This window comes from Pyxicephalus adspersus, chromosome 5, assembly GCF_032062135.1.
Source record: "Pyxicephalus adspersus chromosome 5, UCB_Pads_2.0, whole genome shotgun sequence".
In the NCBI taxonomy this organism is placed as follows: domain Eukaryota; kingdom Metazoa; phylum Chordata; class Amphibia; order Anura; family Pyxicephalidae; genus Pyxicephalus; species Pyxicephalus adspersus.
This window is the reverse complement of record NC_092862.1, coordinates 98,389,278-98,407,916: the sequence shown is the minus strand read 5'-3', so window position 1 is coordinate 98,407,916 and position 18,639 is coordinate 98,389,278. Positions and strand designations below refer to the sequence as shown.

General features: G+C 35.7%; 1 protein-coding gene across 1 annotated transcript in view; it reads left to right on the top strand.

Annotated features, from left to right (window-relative positions):
- The window catches only part of EGFR (epidermal growth factor receptor), a 148,496-nt gene extending 139,940 nt beyond the window's left edge, over window positions 1-8,556 (top strand). The window contains exon 28 of the mRNA XM_072412248.1: window positions 585-8,556. Within this exon, the coding sequence (XP_072268349.1) occupies window positions 585-955 (371 nt within the window). The 3' untranslated portion in view covers window positions 956-8,556. The remainder of the gene's footprint in view (window positions 1-584) is intronic.
- The last annotated feature ends 10,083 nt before the right edge of the window (window positions 8,557-18,639 follow it).

Below are 18,639 nucleotides of genomic sequence, written 5' to 3'. Positions count from 1 at the left end.
GAAAATGGGAGACATATTGTTCATAGTTGGCAAGTCAGGTTTTCTCTGAAATTGTATAGGAAAAACAAAACAAGAAACATGATTGGTCAATATAATCAACAATTCTATTTTTGCTTATGTTTTTTTTCTACAGGTTTTTTAAACAGGGCAGTTTAGTTATTAATGTATCTTAAAAAAAACATGTGATTTGTCTTGGAAGGGCATATCATTAGCTTTGTTTAAATACCCTCTGCAGTGTATCACCTCTCCTCTGCTGGAAGAAAATGTGACTTATCCTATGTTACAAAGTGGTGCTTGACTGTTTGTCCATCACTGTCACCCAGGGGTGCTAAGTTCTAAACTCTGCGTATGCTTCTACTGGACTGATTTTATTTGCTTGACTCTGAGTGCTAAATAGAGTGCTAGGGTAGTAAAGGAAAGTTAAGATTGTGCAGCTAGGCAGGGGGCATAAAAGTCAACCCAGTTGTTTTGCCTATAGTCGATATGTTGAAATTGTTATAATTCTCATATAAATGCACCTTGAAGATGTTTGACCATTTATTTATTTAAATTGTGGGTTATAATGATACACTTCTATATTTCAGAATACGTCAATCAGATGAATCCAAAGTCAGAAACCTCAACAGTAGCAAATCCAGTTTATCTCAATTTGGCTTTAACTGGGAATATTAGGCCTCCTATGAATGGAAATTATCAGAATTCCAATGGAAAGAGTGTAATAAATCCAGAATACCTGAACTCAGGCCAGATGCTCATTACTCAACCAGAAAATGACTACCCATCCATCTGGGATCAAAAAATAAACCAGCAAATAAGTCTGGACAACCCTGACTACCAACAAGACTTTTTCCCAAAAGAAACCAAAATCAATGGAATTTTTAAGATTCCTGCTGCCGAAAATCCTGAATATTTTCCACTGGCTGCAAAGAGTGACTATATTGAAGCTTCAGCATGACCACAAGTTGGTGGTAGCATTCCTAACATTCTGCCTATTGGGACACAGTTGGGTTTTTAAGAAACACTTGGGAACAACGGACCCTAGTTTAATAAGTGTAAGCTTACAACACTACAAGTGAACTTTAAAAAAATATTGCACAGTTGAGTCTGTATTGACCAAAACTGGCATTTCTCTTCAGTGGTTCAAAGATAAACCTTTAATACTTTTATATATAGAAATGTTCTGCAAGATTTTTTTTTAATTTGTGTCAAATAGTTTTTTTTTAATTCCTGTGGGTTTTTTTTTATATTGTATAGATATTCTTGCACATTTTTGTCTTTTTGTGTGTTTGTCCAAGTTGAGCGGTATTGTGGATATTTCTAAGTAAGTAGATATATAATATGCTGTAATTATAGCATGAGATCTTCACTAAAGTTTAAAGTAAAGCTAAGGATTATCCTCAACTGTCTTGTATCAGCAAAAGAAGTTAGCACTACATTAAGTCTTAAAATTTTATTTGGTGATTGATGGGTATTTTCCTGTGACATTTCATATATCTGTTTTCAGACTGGTTCATTGGATGACATGTATATATTTGAGTATTTAGAATGTAAATTTGTGCATAAATATAAACACAAGCAAAACACAGCATTACCATACATATATTTATATCATGCATACATACATATAAGGTTAGATGGGTGGACCTGGAGACATAATTACTATGTGTATGTAAAAAAAAGAAAATATTTATTGGATGAGAAATGGTATTTATTTTCTTCAAGTTCCAAAAATCACCCTAAATGTTCTATGCAAACAAAAAATCAATTTAATCTAAAGTAAGTTTTAAAGTTCCAAGAGCAGATAGCATTTAGTGTATCTTCCTATGCTGGTAGAGCTGGTAAAGTGGCAAAGCTGTGAAACGTCCCCAACATTACAAAAACAAGTCCAGTGGAAAGTGACTAACTACTACTAGCTAGCATTTCGTAAACTCATGCCTGGTACTGTAAATTAGTCAAAAGTAACCTATGTAATGCTGTGTGATCATTGCCAGCTAAGAAATTACAAACTGAGGAATATGATGTACTGCAGTTTTAGTACATCTGTATATTACCACCTGCAGTGAATACTGATGATCTTTTTAAAGAAATATAAATGGAAATAAAAAATCAACTATATGTAGAAAAGAAATAGGAAAAGAATAAAGCTCTTGAGGCAGGGTATCAGCTGTCACTATTTACTAAGAATACACCACAGGCTTTTATTTAGCCATCTAACCTTTTATTGGGATCAAGCTCAAAGGTAGTATTCTTGCATAGGTTTTTAACCTTTTCCAAAGTTGCTTTGATTTGCTAGTGAGTCATTCCAGGGATGCTTCAAACTTTTTCTGAATTACCCAAAGCTGCTTTGCCTTTTTTATGTTGATTTTGAGCACATTAAAACACATAAGGAAGAAAAGAGTCTCATCATACCATCTTCCAAAGGTGAATTGGGCTAACTCTCTACAATAACAAATGATTGTACATTCATGTGGTATAGTATCCACCATATATGTGCTCTGTCTTGTAAGACATTACCTTGTTGATCATACTCCTTGATGTTAGTTATACTATGCAGGCATTAGGCTGGAGGGAGAATGGAAAGGCACAGTTATGTTTGAACAGGGGTTTCCTTTAGATGATCCACAGCCTTCTCCATTGTCATGTCAATCTACATGTTATCATTTTACCCACATAATGCATTTTTTTATTTTAGCTATCTTCTTAACATTCCTATTTTTGGATATGGTATCTGTCATTATCAAATCTTTACATATTATCCAATGGGCCAGTTACTATGTTGGTTATCTCCCTGTCTTTTGCAATACCACTATGGCATATTTTGTTAATTGGAGCAGTGCATGAATGGTGTTAAACATGGATACAGGAGCTTGTCTTATCTTAAACATTTATCAGGCTTTCAAAACAGTGCAAGGAGCAAAGTGCTTTGTGCAAAGTACAGTATCCTGGGCAATTATTGGGAATGAATCATGTAATCAAACAGTAAATGCCTAACGCTCATCACTAGCTACTCTATGTTGCATTTAGCATGTTGTTCATTGCATTCTCTGTTAAATAAGTCGATTGGTGTTCATTAAAAATGTTTTGATTGATTATCAATCAAATTTTAGTTACAAAGGGTGTTATTATAAAGCATTATCTTAATGTTACAGTAAGTGTTTTTTTGTTTTAATCAATTTGTATTTTTACGAATGGATATGTGAATGTATATTTGATGTTAAAAAGAACTTTTATTTTTAAATGTCTCATTGCGCTAGATCTACCTACATTTTCCAATTAAAATATTTTATGTTTATGTCGTAGTTTCCCAATTTATAGTTAAAAAACACAGCAGTTAACACCATTTTGCCTGTCTCCATATTAGTCAGTTATCTTTAAAATGTAAGCAAGACAGCAAACCCACTTTAGTTTAGCTGTCAGTTGTATTCTGCATGGATTTACCTGTACTTTACTTATACCTCACTATGTTTGTGTAATGTGGTTTGTACATTTGTCTATTTGATGCTATATATACTTATGAGCCACTCAAAAACTCTTTATTCATCTTATATGCAATTCCAAAGGCGCAGTGCTGTGTTTTTCAAGAGAAAGCATAAAACATATTTTTACTATACTCATGAATTATGTCACTATTTATCCATCTTTTCACTTTTTATTATGGTTTGCTTTAAATAGGTTTTCATAATAACTGAAAATGTTTCCACTACTTACACAGGACTGTTTTACCCATTAAGCAGAACTAAATTCTTCTATCCTTTACAGGTAATGATTGTGCCGCCCTATTTAGATCCAAAGTTGCTATAACACCAGCCAGTTGAGAGCTTTAAATTTCCTGACATGACACAGACTGTGATAGGTATCACCAGAGGCATGTCTTTTACAAAAAAGTTTAAGCAGATGTAAACCTCTATGACTCTATCCAAGTTCAATTGCAGAGCCTTGTCATCTTTCTTCTCTTCTTCCTCCCAGAGACAATCTATAGTCATCTTAATTGGCCATGCCAGGATGACATTCATTTATCCCAGGCACACGCAAGGAACGCAGTGATTGCTGGGTTTCCCTGGCAACCAGAGTTGATACCTCAATTGCGCAGCTCAGCCATATCGCCAGAAATCCAGAGTTTTCCGGCAGTTAAGACAGATTATTGCAGAAGGGACATCACCTGTCCCTTTCTGCAATAATGACCTGCATGATCAGGCATTTGTAAAAGAACTTTAGTTTCGCTTTGGGGCAGGCTGAATACTTCCCCCATATACTGGAACATTTAGTGCTGGACTTTTTTTTATGTAGACTGAAAGTCATAAAAAGGGACATGATTTGTGAATAACTAGTTTGTAAAAATATTTTTAGGCTGCAGTTATGTTCTTCAACAAATAATTTATTCCAAAATTGCAGGTATAAGTTTCTCTGTTTTACTTTGGCACTCTTTCAAATACCAGCAAACTTCAATTAAATGAAGTTTTGGTATTGTAGAATGATTTGGTCAATTATATGGCCAATGCACAAAGGTTCTATACTTTACTTAAGCTTTGTGGTATATTGTATTTAATGCATTGTATGCATTACATATCTTTATTTTTTTTAAATGTGGTTCCCTCTGAGACACTCATGGCTGTGTTATGCAGGTGAGCAGTTAAAATAGTTAAAAATTCACTGTAAAAAAAGTTAGCCACGAACCTGCTATCATGGAAATGCAGGGAGATACAGTAGCCAACAATCAACCAGGTAACCTATTTTCCTGATTGTTTTGTTATAACCTGAAAATAAATAAGAAAACTAATCAAATATATACTTAGATGATGCAATCAAATATCACGTTTACAGTACTATTACTGAATACATTTAATAATTAAACATTAGAATTCTGAGCTGATTAAGGTCTGGTCATTTAGAATAAAGTACAAAGAATCTGATTTACTTCTGCTGGTTCTAATCTGCCTATAGATATAAAATGACAGTATTTACCAAATAATCCTTGTCTTATATGATGGGCCCTGCAATGTGAACTATATATTGCTTACAATGGTTTTCCAACAATTCCCTTAACAATGAAATATTTACTAGGATTTATTTGCTAAAAGTTGATTCTGGTAACTCCATTGGCTAAAGTACTCCTTGAACTATGCCTTCAAGAGTACACATATCACTACATGGGAAACTCTCATCCAAGAGAATGAGGGTATATCCTGTAAGTCCTTTAACAAAGCAGTCCCCAACCTTTTTGCATAGACCAGGCAAAAGGAGCATTCCTTGAAACTGGTCAGGGGAGTGACAGAAATAATCTGTGATCTCTCTTGTCATTTTACATAAACTGGCTCATCTCTCCTGTAATATCATGCCAATTGACGTGACTGGCATAACAAAATGACAAGATAGAGGACAGAGGTCCTTCCTGTCACAGTGCAGACTGCACATGACAAGGACAACCATGGCCCAAGTCAGCACAGCTCATGGTCTGTGTTTGGGGACCCCTGGTTTACCAGCAGTGTTTCCATAAGATCCCCTTATAGATGTTATTGAAAGCTTCCTACATATAGGTCACACTTTATTTATAGAGACTAAAGCAAGACCTGTACCTAAACCTCTGCCTGTCCCTTTTTCTTTAAAAAGCATGAACATATATAACTGTATACAGTGTGGTGTTCTTCCAGCTGTTCTATGAAAGCATCTGTGTTTTCCTTCTGGAGCTCAAGCCATGACATGAACAACAGCTGCATGAAGAAAACACCACATTCAATATGTATTCTTTAACATTTTCAAATCATTGACAGCGAAGAACCATATCTGTTTATATTTGGAATAAGAGCTATGGCAAAATGAACTTTTTAAGCAAACAATTTATCCCTATATAGCAGTTAAGCAATAGTGGCAATGTGGGTGGGTTAAATTATTTGAATAATAATGTAAAAGTCGAGTGAAATTTGCTGTCAAACAGTGGCTTTAACTACATGGGAGGATCTTTATTTTGTCAGTAAAAAAAAAATTGTTTCATAAAGACTGAATCCATACAGTGGAGTCTTCTTGTTGTGGTTTTCTGTAGAGGCGGCCTGATGTCTAGGAGGTCAGTGCTGAAAAAATGTCAGCTGTCTAAACATGGTATTAATACAAAAACGTGCAAGGGATATAAGCTTTCATATTATGGTTTGTTTGCTTTGTGCAATGACAATTGATGTATTTCTGCATCAGTCTGTAGATGGAAAACGCTTGTAATATGGTGCATAGTTGCATTGCATAAAGCTATGTTAAAGCAGAATTACAGTCTAGCACAATGTTTCTTAACTAGGAATCCTCCAGAGATCGCTAGAGTTCCTTGCCCAATGAAAAATTTGTACCTCTCAGGTCACTTTAAGTGACACCAACAATCTTTTTGCCTATCTGTAAGAGGGACATTTTTCCCACTGACCACTAAACTAATATACTGTGGAGTGTGGATTTAGTATTTATAGAAGGGGGTTCCAGAAGACATGGAAGTTATTTCAAGGTTTCCCCATGTTATGGAAATCAAGAAACACAGGTCTAGCATAACATACAGTACAAAACATACCGGAGTCCACCAACAGTCTTCCAACCTTATTACACACACAGTTATCTTACCTTTGCCCCTGAGTATTGTCATCTGTGTTAAAACACAATGTTTCTTTATTTTACAGGACAGTAGTGCGAGAGGCAACCATGGTTGGATGGTTGCATGGTTAGATTATTCCTTGTTTAAAGTGAGAGCTGCACTTATGAGAACTAAAGCACTGTGTATATGCTGCCATTTCATCTGTCACTGCAGCCTGCCTGGCTTGTTTGCACTGCTATTAGAAGTCACTTACCTACCTGTGAGTTATTCATAAATGCTTAGGGCAGCTCTATAATAAGCTGTCAAACAAAGATTGGTGGAATAGGGTGAGTATATTAAGTATCAAGCATTAAGACCAATTGAAATCACAGAAAAAGATACCCAGTCAGATAAGCTTGTAATAACAACCACTATTTTTCTGATCTTACTTCTACATTGCTATTACCAGCCATGCCTTATGTTCAAGTATGACTGTAAAGTCAATAACCACTTGTGACAACATGCTAAACCTTTTTCTTTACCAGTCCATGTTTTACAATTATGTAATGCACTTGTCTTGCTTTTTAGAGAAAAAATTGGTTAAAAAAATCAAAATAAAGTTTTAGTAGTAGGTTTTAGTAATATAGATCCCCTGCAATCTATATTCTAACAGACTTTGTCAAACACAGCATCTTTGAAAGGTCAATTTGTGCGAGGAAGCTAATACTGAAGGGTGTGGCTATTACTCTTCAATGCTAGCACAAAGCACTGCAGTATGAGAGCTAAAAGAGAAAAAAGGATATTTGAAATAATTCATACCAAAAAAGCAATCATAAACAAACAAAAGGCGTGACACTTTATTTGGGCTTTGAGAAAGTAGCAAACTTCCCCTTTCCTTAGTACAACACAAGAAATGCTGTTTAAATTAACATCCACGGCCACCTATCTGCTTTCTACAAAATATAGAAACTGAGGAATAAACCTATTAAAAGTACATAAAGCCTCATCTATGTTTTTTTTTTTTTTTTTTTTTTTGCGGTGCTCCCCACAATGTCATCACATGAGCAGGTATATATGTACACATAACTACACCCAGGTAGATTAACCTGGACTTTATCTTTTTTTTTCCTTTTTTACTTGGATAATACTTGGCATTCAAAGCACACAAATCTATTGTAACTAAATATGCAGATGATTTTTGTGCTACAATGTACAAATCCTGACTAAAATGAATCTGTAACCAAACTGAGCAACACAAACTGAACAAATGATTACAAATACATACACAGAGGTTACATTCAAGGACAGCACAGATAAAATGTGTAGTACAGATACAGCTATCAGAATATATATATCTCCTTTTTTCCTGTTATAGACAAGGTTGGCCTCACCCCCTAACACTTCCTAAACCTCCCTGTTGGTTAGTAAAGCAACATGTCAGGGATGGGAGGCAGTAGGGTACAGGGGTACATTTAGCTGACTTTTCCCAAGATCATGTATGGCTTTCACGAAATGTTATAATCATTTTTTTTCAACCCAACTTCTGATTTTTTTTCTCACATGTTACAGGCTCCAATGTGCCTGAACAAATTAAAGGTTTTCTTTTAGCACAATATTTCTATTATACCAGTGTATTTCCTTAGTTTTCGTGGGTTGGTGAATGCTGCTCATTGTTCTCTGCTTTATCATGTAAAAATATTTGCCAGTCCATTTTCAGGACTGGGTCCTTCTGAAAGTGAAAAGTGAATGAAAGTGAATATAACTTTAACACAATACCACTGGACTTCATAGCTTGCATGTTCTTCAAAACTCAATTATACATCAGTTTCTGCATGTTATAATCCTGTAAAAAAACAGAATTGTTTATGAATTATTGTGGTTCACATTTAAGTAAATACTTCTTGTATGACAAAAAAGGATAAAGTTATTTTGTATCGATAGATATAGTGTTAGCTGGTATGTATGCTAAGTATTTGTATATTTGGAAAAATCAAATTAAAAGGATGTAAATATTTTTTCAGTTTTGTTTTTCATAAAAAATATTTTAAATAAACTATAATGTGTAACACATAAACTGGTTTTACCTTCTATGTTCCAATATCCTTAGTTTTATTTGAATGGTCTTGTAATCATCCTGTTTAATGAAAAGTTGGAAATGCAGAGAGATTGGTTTATATAATCTAGACATACCAGACTTGTTGCTCACAATGACCGAGCAGAATTCCTGAAACCTAGATTTTGTCCTTTGGAAACAACTAACTAAAACTGCACTCTTTTTCTTTTCTCCAGTTTTCATGAAACAGTTCCATGGTCCAAAAGCAAGATTTAGCTTTAGTTTATTTGTAATACAATGGCTCCTCGGAAAATGCCTTTGCTACTATCCCAAACATTCCTAACATAGCTGGAATATTATTAGTGGTTTTGTAGTTACCAAGACTAAACCTACAAAAAATGTATCCAACGTCAGATGTATTTATACATACATATGTGTATTCCATATTCCCCTTTTGTCTACGGATAACAGATCCCCAAATCATATTCTAATATTATATTCTGTATAAATATTTCTGCTCTCACCCACTGCCTGCACTTTGCATGGCTCCAGCCAATGATGGGCATGTAATACATGATCTCAAATTTGTAAAAGAGGTAGCAATTAGGATGTATGCTTTCTCTGCATAACTGGAGGCTATACAAAAGTAGGTAAAATGCAAAGAATATCTCAATAAAATCAAAGCACTTCTGGTACTTTATTTTACTAATTGTGTATATGGTACAATATTTACAGACTTTTCATATGATTTTCATGTATAATCAATTTTAAAGCTCCAATTAAGAATTTCCCTAGTTTATACCCTGTAATCCTGTAATTCAAATAGATTTTACATGGTATGTATGCAACTGCTGGCTACCCCATGGCCACAATGAGTTATAGTTTTTGGTGTCAAAAAATATGTAAAAAAAAATGTAAATGGGTAAATAAAACAGCAAATCAAAGCCCTTAATTTTATTTGTAAAGCAATGTACATGATATATTCTTTACATGTTTTTACATTAGAAATAAAACACATTAATTATCACTGTATCAAAAATTTGCAGCTCCATAGTTTAGTACAAATAGGATAGGACTCATAGGATAGGATAGAATATCATTCATTGGCCTTGCCAAGGTGTCAGGGAGTTAAAATTGATTGCTATACATGGATGAGTGAAAAAAGAGAAAATTCAGTCCACTTTTAAATTAGCTCCAACCTTATCCTATATATTTGCCCTGAATAGAAATAAAATCTGTCTAACAAAATTACAGTAATAATATACCTAAAAACACATAAAGCCACAGTTTTTAAGGCTTTGTTTACTGTTTGCTAGAACAACACATTTGCCTGAATTATACAATAAATTATATTGATAAACGAAAGGGGTAAATAATCACAGTTTTAGATTGATTATGATGTCTTGGTTTTTATTACATTTTATTCTTTGTTTTAGAAATCTATTCTTGCCATACAGTCCATTTTCAGGGTTTTTGATTTTTACGATTTACTGTATATAATTACTGAATTATATTTTTTTAATTTTGTGAAGTGTTAAACCTTTTCTTTTGTTGGAACAGTCTGCCATCTAGTGGGAAGTGCTATGTAACACACTAATTGTATTGACATGCTTTTTATAAGGATGCATCCCTTAAAATGAAACTAAATTTTCTTTTCTACTTTTAATTTTCTCTATAATATCCAGCATTTCAAGAGTTATTACTACATCCAGGGCTCCTTCATAATTTAAAGCTTTCCTTTTAGAAACATAGAGCAGCCATTTCCTTTACTTTCATCCTAAAATACTTTCTGGCCTTTATGCTGACATCCTGGTTTTAGTACTTTCTATGTCAATGATAGACAGCAAATGTCCATATCAAGAAAGTGAGAGTAAAGTCAGAATTTCTTTCAACAATCTACATGCTTGTTCTGGGTTAATGACTCAAAATGTGGAAACAAGAGGCTCGGCGTTTTGTTTTATATGTTTGTTTTTTTGTTTTTTTTACATTTCCTTGCACATGGTTGTGTGTTCTTTGCAAAGTATTTTTCCCTGCATTCACTAATGTATATAAATTATTCCTTGCAAGATGATAAGTCACTTCATTTATTTACCAAACCACAATGCTTTAGTAAACCAACCCCAAATGTCAGTTTTCACCAGTAAAACTGCTTACAATGCAAAATCATTGGCGATATAAACTTAAACTGTCATTTGTTACACAATTTGTAAAAAAAACAAAGCACAAAGTTTTTAAATAGTTTACCTTAATGTAAATGATGTATATTTGCATAGGTGCTACACAAGTTCAAAACGTAAAGTGCAATCTTTTTAAAGGGTGACTCCACTGTTGCTAAAAAAAAAACCAAAAACAAAAAAACCAAAGGCTTCTTTGTAATATAATGACCATCAATGTGAACTACAATGGTACATTTAAAACCATCTGTTATTTCCTAACCCTGGTATAAACAAATCAAATATGGAAAACCTGATCAGTTTTTGTGTTATAGCACTAGAAGAGATGATTGTGATCAGAAGAGAGATCCACTTTATTACGGCACTCACAAGATAGGATGTGGATGCACAAAGTACAGTGTTTTTTTTTAATCTTTTTTCCCCCTTTGATAAACTCTGCTAAACTATCAGGAACATTACTATGGTAATGTTTTACAAAAATTTTGATAAAAGTGCATTTTCTAAACCATCCACTAGATGTCACTCAGGTCACAGACATTCTCTGCTCTGCTCTGGGTCTCTTATTGTAACAATTAGTAAAACTACTACTTGTAAAAAGGTGGGAGCTTTACACAAAATGATGTTTTCACTAAATGCTAAAAAAGTTCCTACCTGTGGATATTTTCAGAAAAACTCTTATTAAAACCTAAACTAGTAGGAAAATGTTAGCAGCCACTCCATTGTGGGAGCCAACATTTTTACCTGGTCTTCTTGTACAGGATTGTGCACAATACGATCATTCAAACTAATCATGCATAATCGTTAGTTGTTTGTTGTCTAACGATAATTAGTGCAAGTGTGTACCTAGCTTAAAAGAAGCTTTTTGTGGCACAGAAAATTGAGTGTATTGATAAACAGAAACAATGTTTATAATGGTGCTACATATTAACATAGGGAATAGATAGTATTATCTTACTCTGGATATGGACTCTACTCCATCCTATGTACTATCATCCAGTGGTGCATAAATTGACACTCAGCACCATATTCATTCCCCACAACATTATCTTATCAAGTCTTTTATTTTAATCAAGTTTTTTCTTTGTATTATATCTAACCCTAACTAATTAAAACATTTACTTATACCTATTTCACACAGAATCCTATCTTGTTATCTTTGTCCTGGACACTTTTCTGTGAGAAAAGGGCTATTCATATTTAGTCCTCCTTCAACTAGTAGCTCTTAAGATACTGACTGTTTAACTATATTTTTCTCATTTAGTAAACTACTTGGATGGACTCCAATACCCCATAGTGGACGCTAACATATGTTCTCAACTTAACACTTTAACACAATGGCTATTGACAAAGTACAAGGGCTGTTTGACAAGTAATGAGCCTCAACCATAAAGACAAAAGCTAGGACATTTATTTTCTATACATTTTCAATATAATCCCCATAAGGCAGAATGCACCTTTCAGATCTTTCTTTTAAGGCCTTTTTTACCCTTTTTATAGAACTCAACATCTTGGCCCTCAAGGAAGTCCTCAACAGGCTTGATGACATCTTAATCAGTGTCAAATTTCTTCCCTTTTAGGTATTTATTTAACATTCCAAATACATAATAGTCTGATGGAGCCAGATCTGGTGAATAAGGTGGGTGTTCTAACAATTCAAAGCCGCATTCATGAATTGTGGCCATTGCAACAGCTGACTTGTGTGCTGGCGCATTGTCCTGATGAAACATAATGCCTTTTGTCAACTTTCCCCATCTTTTCACCTTCAATTTCTCCTTTAACTTTCTTATTAATGTGGAATAAATAGTCCCCGTGATTGTTTGACCCTTTTCAAGAAAGTCAATCATCACTACAGGACATGAATATCCCAGAAGACAGAGGCCATGATCTTCATTGAGGACTTTGTGATCCTTGCCTTCTTTGGGGTAGGAGAACCCTTGTGTTTCAATTGTTGCTGTTTTGTCTCTGGATCAAAGTGATGGGTCCAAGTGTCATCCATTGTTATGCATTTTTCAAGAAATTGCTGCTCATTTTTGTTAAAATGCTCAAGAAAGACTTTGGACCATCTCACCCATTCTCTCTTTTGGTCAGGAGTCAGAAGTTTCAGAATCCATCCTTATGAATGTTTCCTCATTCCAAGTTCTTCAGTAAAAATGTAGTAAACTCTTTCATTTGAAATCCCCAAACTCGCAATGCTTCTAGTGGTCAGTCTTCTGTCTTAGAGGACATTATTGTGAATTCTGTCAATCATTTCCTGGGTTGTGACAACTTTGGGTGCTCCAGACCTTTCTTTATCACAAAGGCTTTTTCAACCTTGTTTGATCTCGACAACACATCTTTTGACAGTGGAATAAGAAGGAGAATCATCTTTTAATACTTCTTGCATCTCTTTATGGATTTCCTTAGTGTTTAGGCCCTTTAAGTGAAGGAATTTGATGACCGCTCTGTGCTCGATTTTCTCCATCCAAAAAAAAAACCACCGACATACAATTTTTAAATTGTAAATTATTTATATGTTAGGCTCACTACTAGTCAAACAGCCCTTGTAGGTTCACCTCTGAACCTAATCTAGCACTCTATCACTTCATATTTTAGTTTTCTCCCACATTAGATATATTATTACTTGTTGGTAACACGGACTCTTTTGTATCACTTATGATGTTCATGTACACTTTCCTACTTATTTAAGACTCAATCATGTATAGAAAATATCCTTAATATGAATATGCTTTTGATGGGGTTAATCTATATGTTATTAGGATCTCAATAATATTTGTACTAACACTAGTCTTGTATATACTTTTGTTAATCAGTTCAACCTGTATATGTCTCCATAATCCCCTGAGTAAGCCTATTTAGGCGAAACGTGTCGGATACTGAGGCAAGACATTTTATTTGCCAATATAATGTTCTGTATTGCATAGAAGAACTATGTCTAGCACAGTTAGCATAGGAGAACTATGTTAATATGTAGCTCCATTATAAACATTGTTTCTGTTTATCAATGCACTCAATTTTCTGTGCCACAAAAAGCCTCTTTTTCTCTTTCTTTAACTTTATATTCTTACTAATGGGCTTGGAAGGTGTAATCCTCTCTCTAGACCAGTGATTTTCAACCACTGTGCCGCGGCACACTAGTGTGCCGTGAGAGATTTTTAGGTGTACCATGGGAGAATATCCAATTATCATTGTCGAGTGTCTGTGCTGTAGTGACTGGCAGGGTAATGTAATACTCTTCCATGTCAGTGGGTGGCAGTAGGTAGCTTAATTGCCTTGTTTATTCTTAGAGACAAGAAAATTAGCTAGAGCGTGTCATTTTGTAACATTTTTGATTTGTGGTGTGCCACAGGATTTTTTCAATGTAAAAAAAGTGCCTTGGCTGAAAAAAGGTTGAAAAACACTGCTCTAGACTAATAATAATACTATTACCCCTGTAATGTTGTCCAAAATATTGCAATCATTTCCATTGTTTCAATAAAAACAAAAAAAGCTGTTCAATCAGTGCTTTTCTAAAACAAGCCTTTCATTGACATTAAATACAGAAGCAATGACTTCACACTACAATGCTATGTGTTACTGCATGGTTAGATGTTTGCTTATAAAGTAACATGCAATAAAAGTGGAAGAAAGAATAATGTGACAAAATGTTGCAGTAGCAAAATTACCACTGAAACTAAAACAATTTTTTGAGAAAAAAGACTCTATTTTTCGAAATTCCACAGGAATCAACCTGATGATGCATTTTATACAGGAATAAAAAGAAGAAACGTCTACAGGTAAATGGTATACAATTTGCAACATATAACTTACTGCCTACTTGTGTGGATGATATAAGTAAAAGTAATCTTAAACCTTCCTCTCTTTTCTGTTTAGGCTGGCACTATACTGACATTTTTAAAAATTCATGTAAACGTTCCTACTGCGTTTATATGCGTTTTTATGTGTCTTCATGCCTTTTTATTAGCATTTAAAGCTTGCCTTAAAACGCTGGAAAACGTCTATGCCGTGTTTTCCCCAGTTTTAAACAAGTTTACGTTTTTAAGTGCTTATAAATGCGGGAAAATTCCCAATTGAAATCAATGGAAGTGTTAACCCACGTTTACCTGTGTTTTCCAGCGTTAACCCGTGTTATTTTAAACGTTGCAAGTAACGTTATAGATAATGCTCATAAATGTGCCTTAAGGAAATGTTCTGGTGTAGATTAGCCCTTAATGACCTGTGGTGCTTTTTAAAAGTTAGCTTGAACCCTGTCCTATGTAATCCCCCTTTTTTGTCCCTATGAAATCATTACAGGGGCTGAAAGGATCCATTCTTAGTAGCCCAGAGGAGTTGATAGTCTCTGCCAGCAACTATCAGAGGCAAGTGTTGCTCTCCAGCTCTTAAGCTACGTACACACGGCAGATTTTTATCGCCCGATAATCGGCATCGGCCAATTATCGGGCGAAAATCTTCCGTGTGTACAGTCGGTGTCGTCCATCGTCCGGACGACCGACCTGCCAGATCCACGGACGATGGACGACAGCCGATCGTAATGAAAGGGAAGGGGAGAGCGCGCACAGGGTGCCGCTCCGTCGCTCTCCCCCCTCCCCTCTCCATAGAGCATGAACGGTGCTGTATGTACAGCATCGTTCATGCATCTTGCAGCCCCTTGTCGTTGGAAAGGATCGTGAAAGATCCTTTCCAAGGACAAAAATTGCAAGTGTGTACGCAGCTTTACAGTTGCCAGTTGTTTTAGAGATAAGGAAAGAGCGCAGTCACCCTGTCTATCTCTGAAGCGATACATAGTTCTTGTACCTGCAACCAGCACATACTCTACAGGCATGCTGTACATTATTTGTGCAAGCATTCTATTATCTCTCTGTTTCACTGAAATGAAACAACCCTTTTTCCTGTGTTAACACAAAACATTAGTTAAACCTTAAACTTGCTACACACATCCTTCCCTCTATGCTGAGTTCAACTTTCAAAGTTTTTCCCGACCTTTGTTGTCAGCTCTCCTCAACCACTGCCAGACAGCATAATAAATCAAAGCCATAAGCCTTGTAGAAACGTCAGATTTTTGTACCTGAAAATGATTTTTTGTGATTGTTTCCAGTGACAGGAGAAGGAACAAGCGCAGTACACACAGCACTGGTATGTTCTATTGAGAGGGGAGGGAGAGGATGAGTGAGGAGCACTGTCTGTGCTCTCCTCCAATGGAAAGTATAGTGGTCAAGACTGGCCTGCTCAACCAGGTGGATTGATGAATGTTATTGAATGATAGCTGTACACAAGCTAGATTATTGAGAGCATCACAACTGATTTTCTTGGGAAACAATCATCCAGTGTATGTACATCTTCCCTGTGGTTGTTTGTGTAGGTACAGGCACATGGTTACCACAGGTATTACAACCCTGACAGGGCAGAAGGCAAATAGCTGAAAAATGAAGGCTAGGGATATTATCTTTTTCAGCACAGAATAAGATCTACAAAGTGTGCAAAAAGAAAGGTAAGTCTGGAGTTCATTCATACTCATATGGATGCCATACTCAAGAGAAAAACTAGTACTCAATTTTCAGGAAATGTAAGCTTTCTGTTACTTTCTCTCTAAGTTGTCGGCAACTTATTTATGTCAGGAAGTATGTTTTTTTTTTTTTACAACTCTTCAGATCAGAAATGCTGAAAAAGCTACAGCAACAGCAAAAAATGATGGCTAATCTGTAAAGTATTTATTTATACAAAAAGAAAACCAGATTTTCTTACGTTACAAGGTATCTCCTAAGTTATTTACCATGGTTAGACTGCTCATTTTTAAGGGCTCTCAACACCACTCCCTGCCATATATGTTTAGATTAGATGCATGGTTTCCATAGTAATGCAGAGATGCTGGAAAATGTTTATTGGAATATATTGTTATGATACTTTGGGTGTCACATGGTCACACTTGTCTGACACCATCATTGGCTGAATCCAAAGACAGTGTTCCCTCCAGACCCTTTTAGCCGAGCGCACCACCTGGCACTTTTTAGTAACCATGCGGCTGTTTTTGGGTGGTTACTGAAAAGTTGGGTCACAATGCATGGGCTGCCACCCACAAACAGTTTACACCCACCCAGCTTAAAAATTATTTTTGGACAGAACACTGAAAGATGAAGGGAACTGCAGTGTACAAGCACATTTTGCCCATAAAACAGTTATTCTTTTACACTTTTATACAGTTACTTCTATATAATTTTAGTTTTAATAAATGTATTTTATATATTATATAGATTTTCAGAGAAACAGAGGTGATTTTTAGAGAACCAGGGATGGCGGTACAGACATCCTCGTGTTTGTGTATCTCTACATATGACAGGCTTATACAAGCTTGTCCCTAAAGCTAACCACATTCAATAGGCTAAATTTTTACATTTTGCATTTTATTGCTTTCTCACACCAGGAACCACTGCCTCTCAGAGAAATGCACATGTACTATCTCCCTGCGGCAGCTCCATAGAGAATGAGTGGGGGTGGCAGTGAGCGGTACCGCTGGAACAAGCTACAAGATGTCACATGGGCAGATGCCAGTTCTTTTTGAACCAGCACTGCTGTGAAAGTTCTCCAACAGCTGGAAAGATGCTAGCCTCAGGAGCAGCACGAAATCGCACTAGAGTGGCTCTAAACCTGCTATTACAGTCTAATTGTGAATTAGGAATAAATACCTACGTGAATGGGTATAAATGTAATAGAATGTTCAGATAGGTCTTTACACTAAGTAAATCGAAAGGACTATGTAGAACCAAAGTGAAATGTGGGTGGCCACGTTTAGAGTACCTAAAGACATAAGAGAGAGTGTTAGGATATGTATCATTTTAAGACTTAGGATATGTATCATTTTAAGGCTACGTACACATGTGCATTGGTTCTCGTCAGGGCTGATATCAGACGAAAATCTTGCATGTGTACAGTGCTCGTCGTTTGAATGACCGTCCTGGCGGGTCCACAGAAAATGGACGACGACCGATCATAATGCAAGTGAAGGGGAGGGAGCGCAGCGGCCTGCCACTCCATCGTTCTTCCCCTCCTCTCTCCATAGAGCAGAACAGTGCTGTATGCACAGCTCTTGTTCATGCATCGTGCAGTCATTTGATGTTGAAAAGGATCGTGAAAGATCCTTTCCAACGACATTTATTGCACGTGTGTAAGTAGCCATTTACTTTTTTTTGACAAAAGACTGGAAAAGTCAACAGGAAGAACAAGAACTTGCCTGTTGAGCAAGCAATCGTTTCCCATAATAATGGAGTCATTTTACACACACATATTATAGATAGAGAACACTGTCCTCTAAAACTAGGTTGACTAGCTAGGTAGAGGACAGTCTTGATTGATTGAAGCCATCTTTTAGACATACAGTCTAATAAGCAGTTTTTTATTGACAAGTGCAGCACTGTACGTATTATAAGCACTGTGCATTGAGCTTGCAGTGCAGTTCACTGCACCACATACAAATATGGGCCATAAGTCCTCTAGCAACAACTAAAATGCAACCACAAATGCATCATAATTAAGTCAATGGAAGCAGAACTGGTGTATTTTGGAAACTTCTGATCTGTTTGGGACTTTTATACAGAACAATCCCTGGGGCTTACTGAGAATGCTCTGCATATAGCAAAAAATACCAGACTGATTTGAGCTGATAAAAAGGCAACAGTACCACAACCATTTGTTAAAAAATGGGTATGTAGAAAACATCTCTGAATGCAGGGCACGTCAAACCTTGAAGCAGATGGGCTACAGAAGCAGGTGACCACACTGAGCACCACTCCTGTCAGTTAATGTTGATGTTAATGTTGATGTCCGAGGTCATACTGCAACATTTGAATATTAGCGTAAGAATTTGGCACAAATCAATTCTT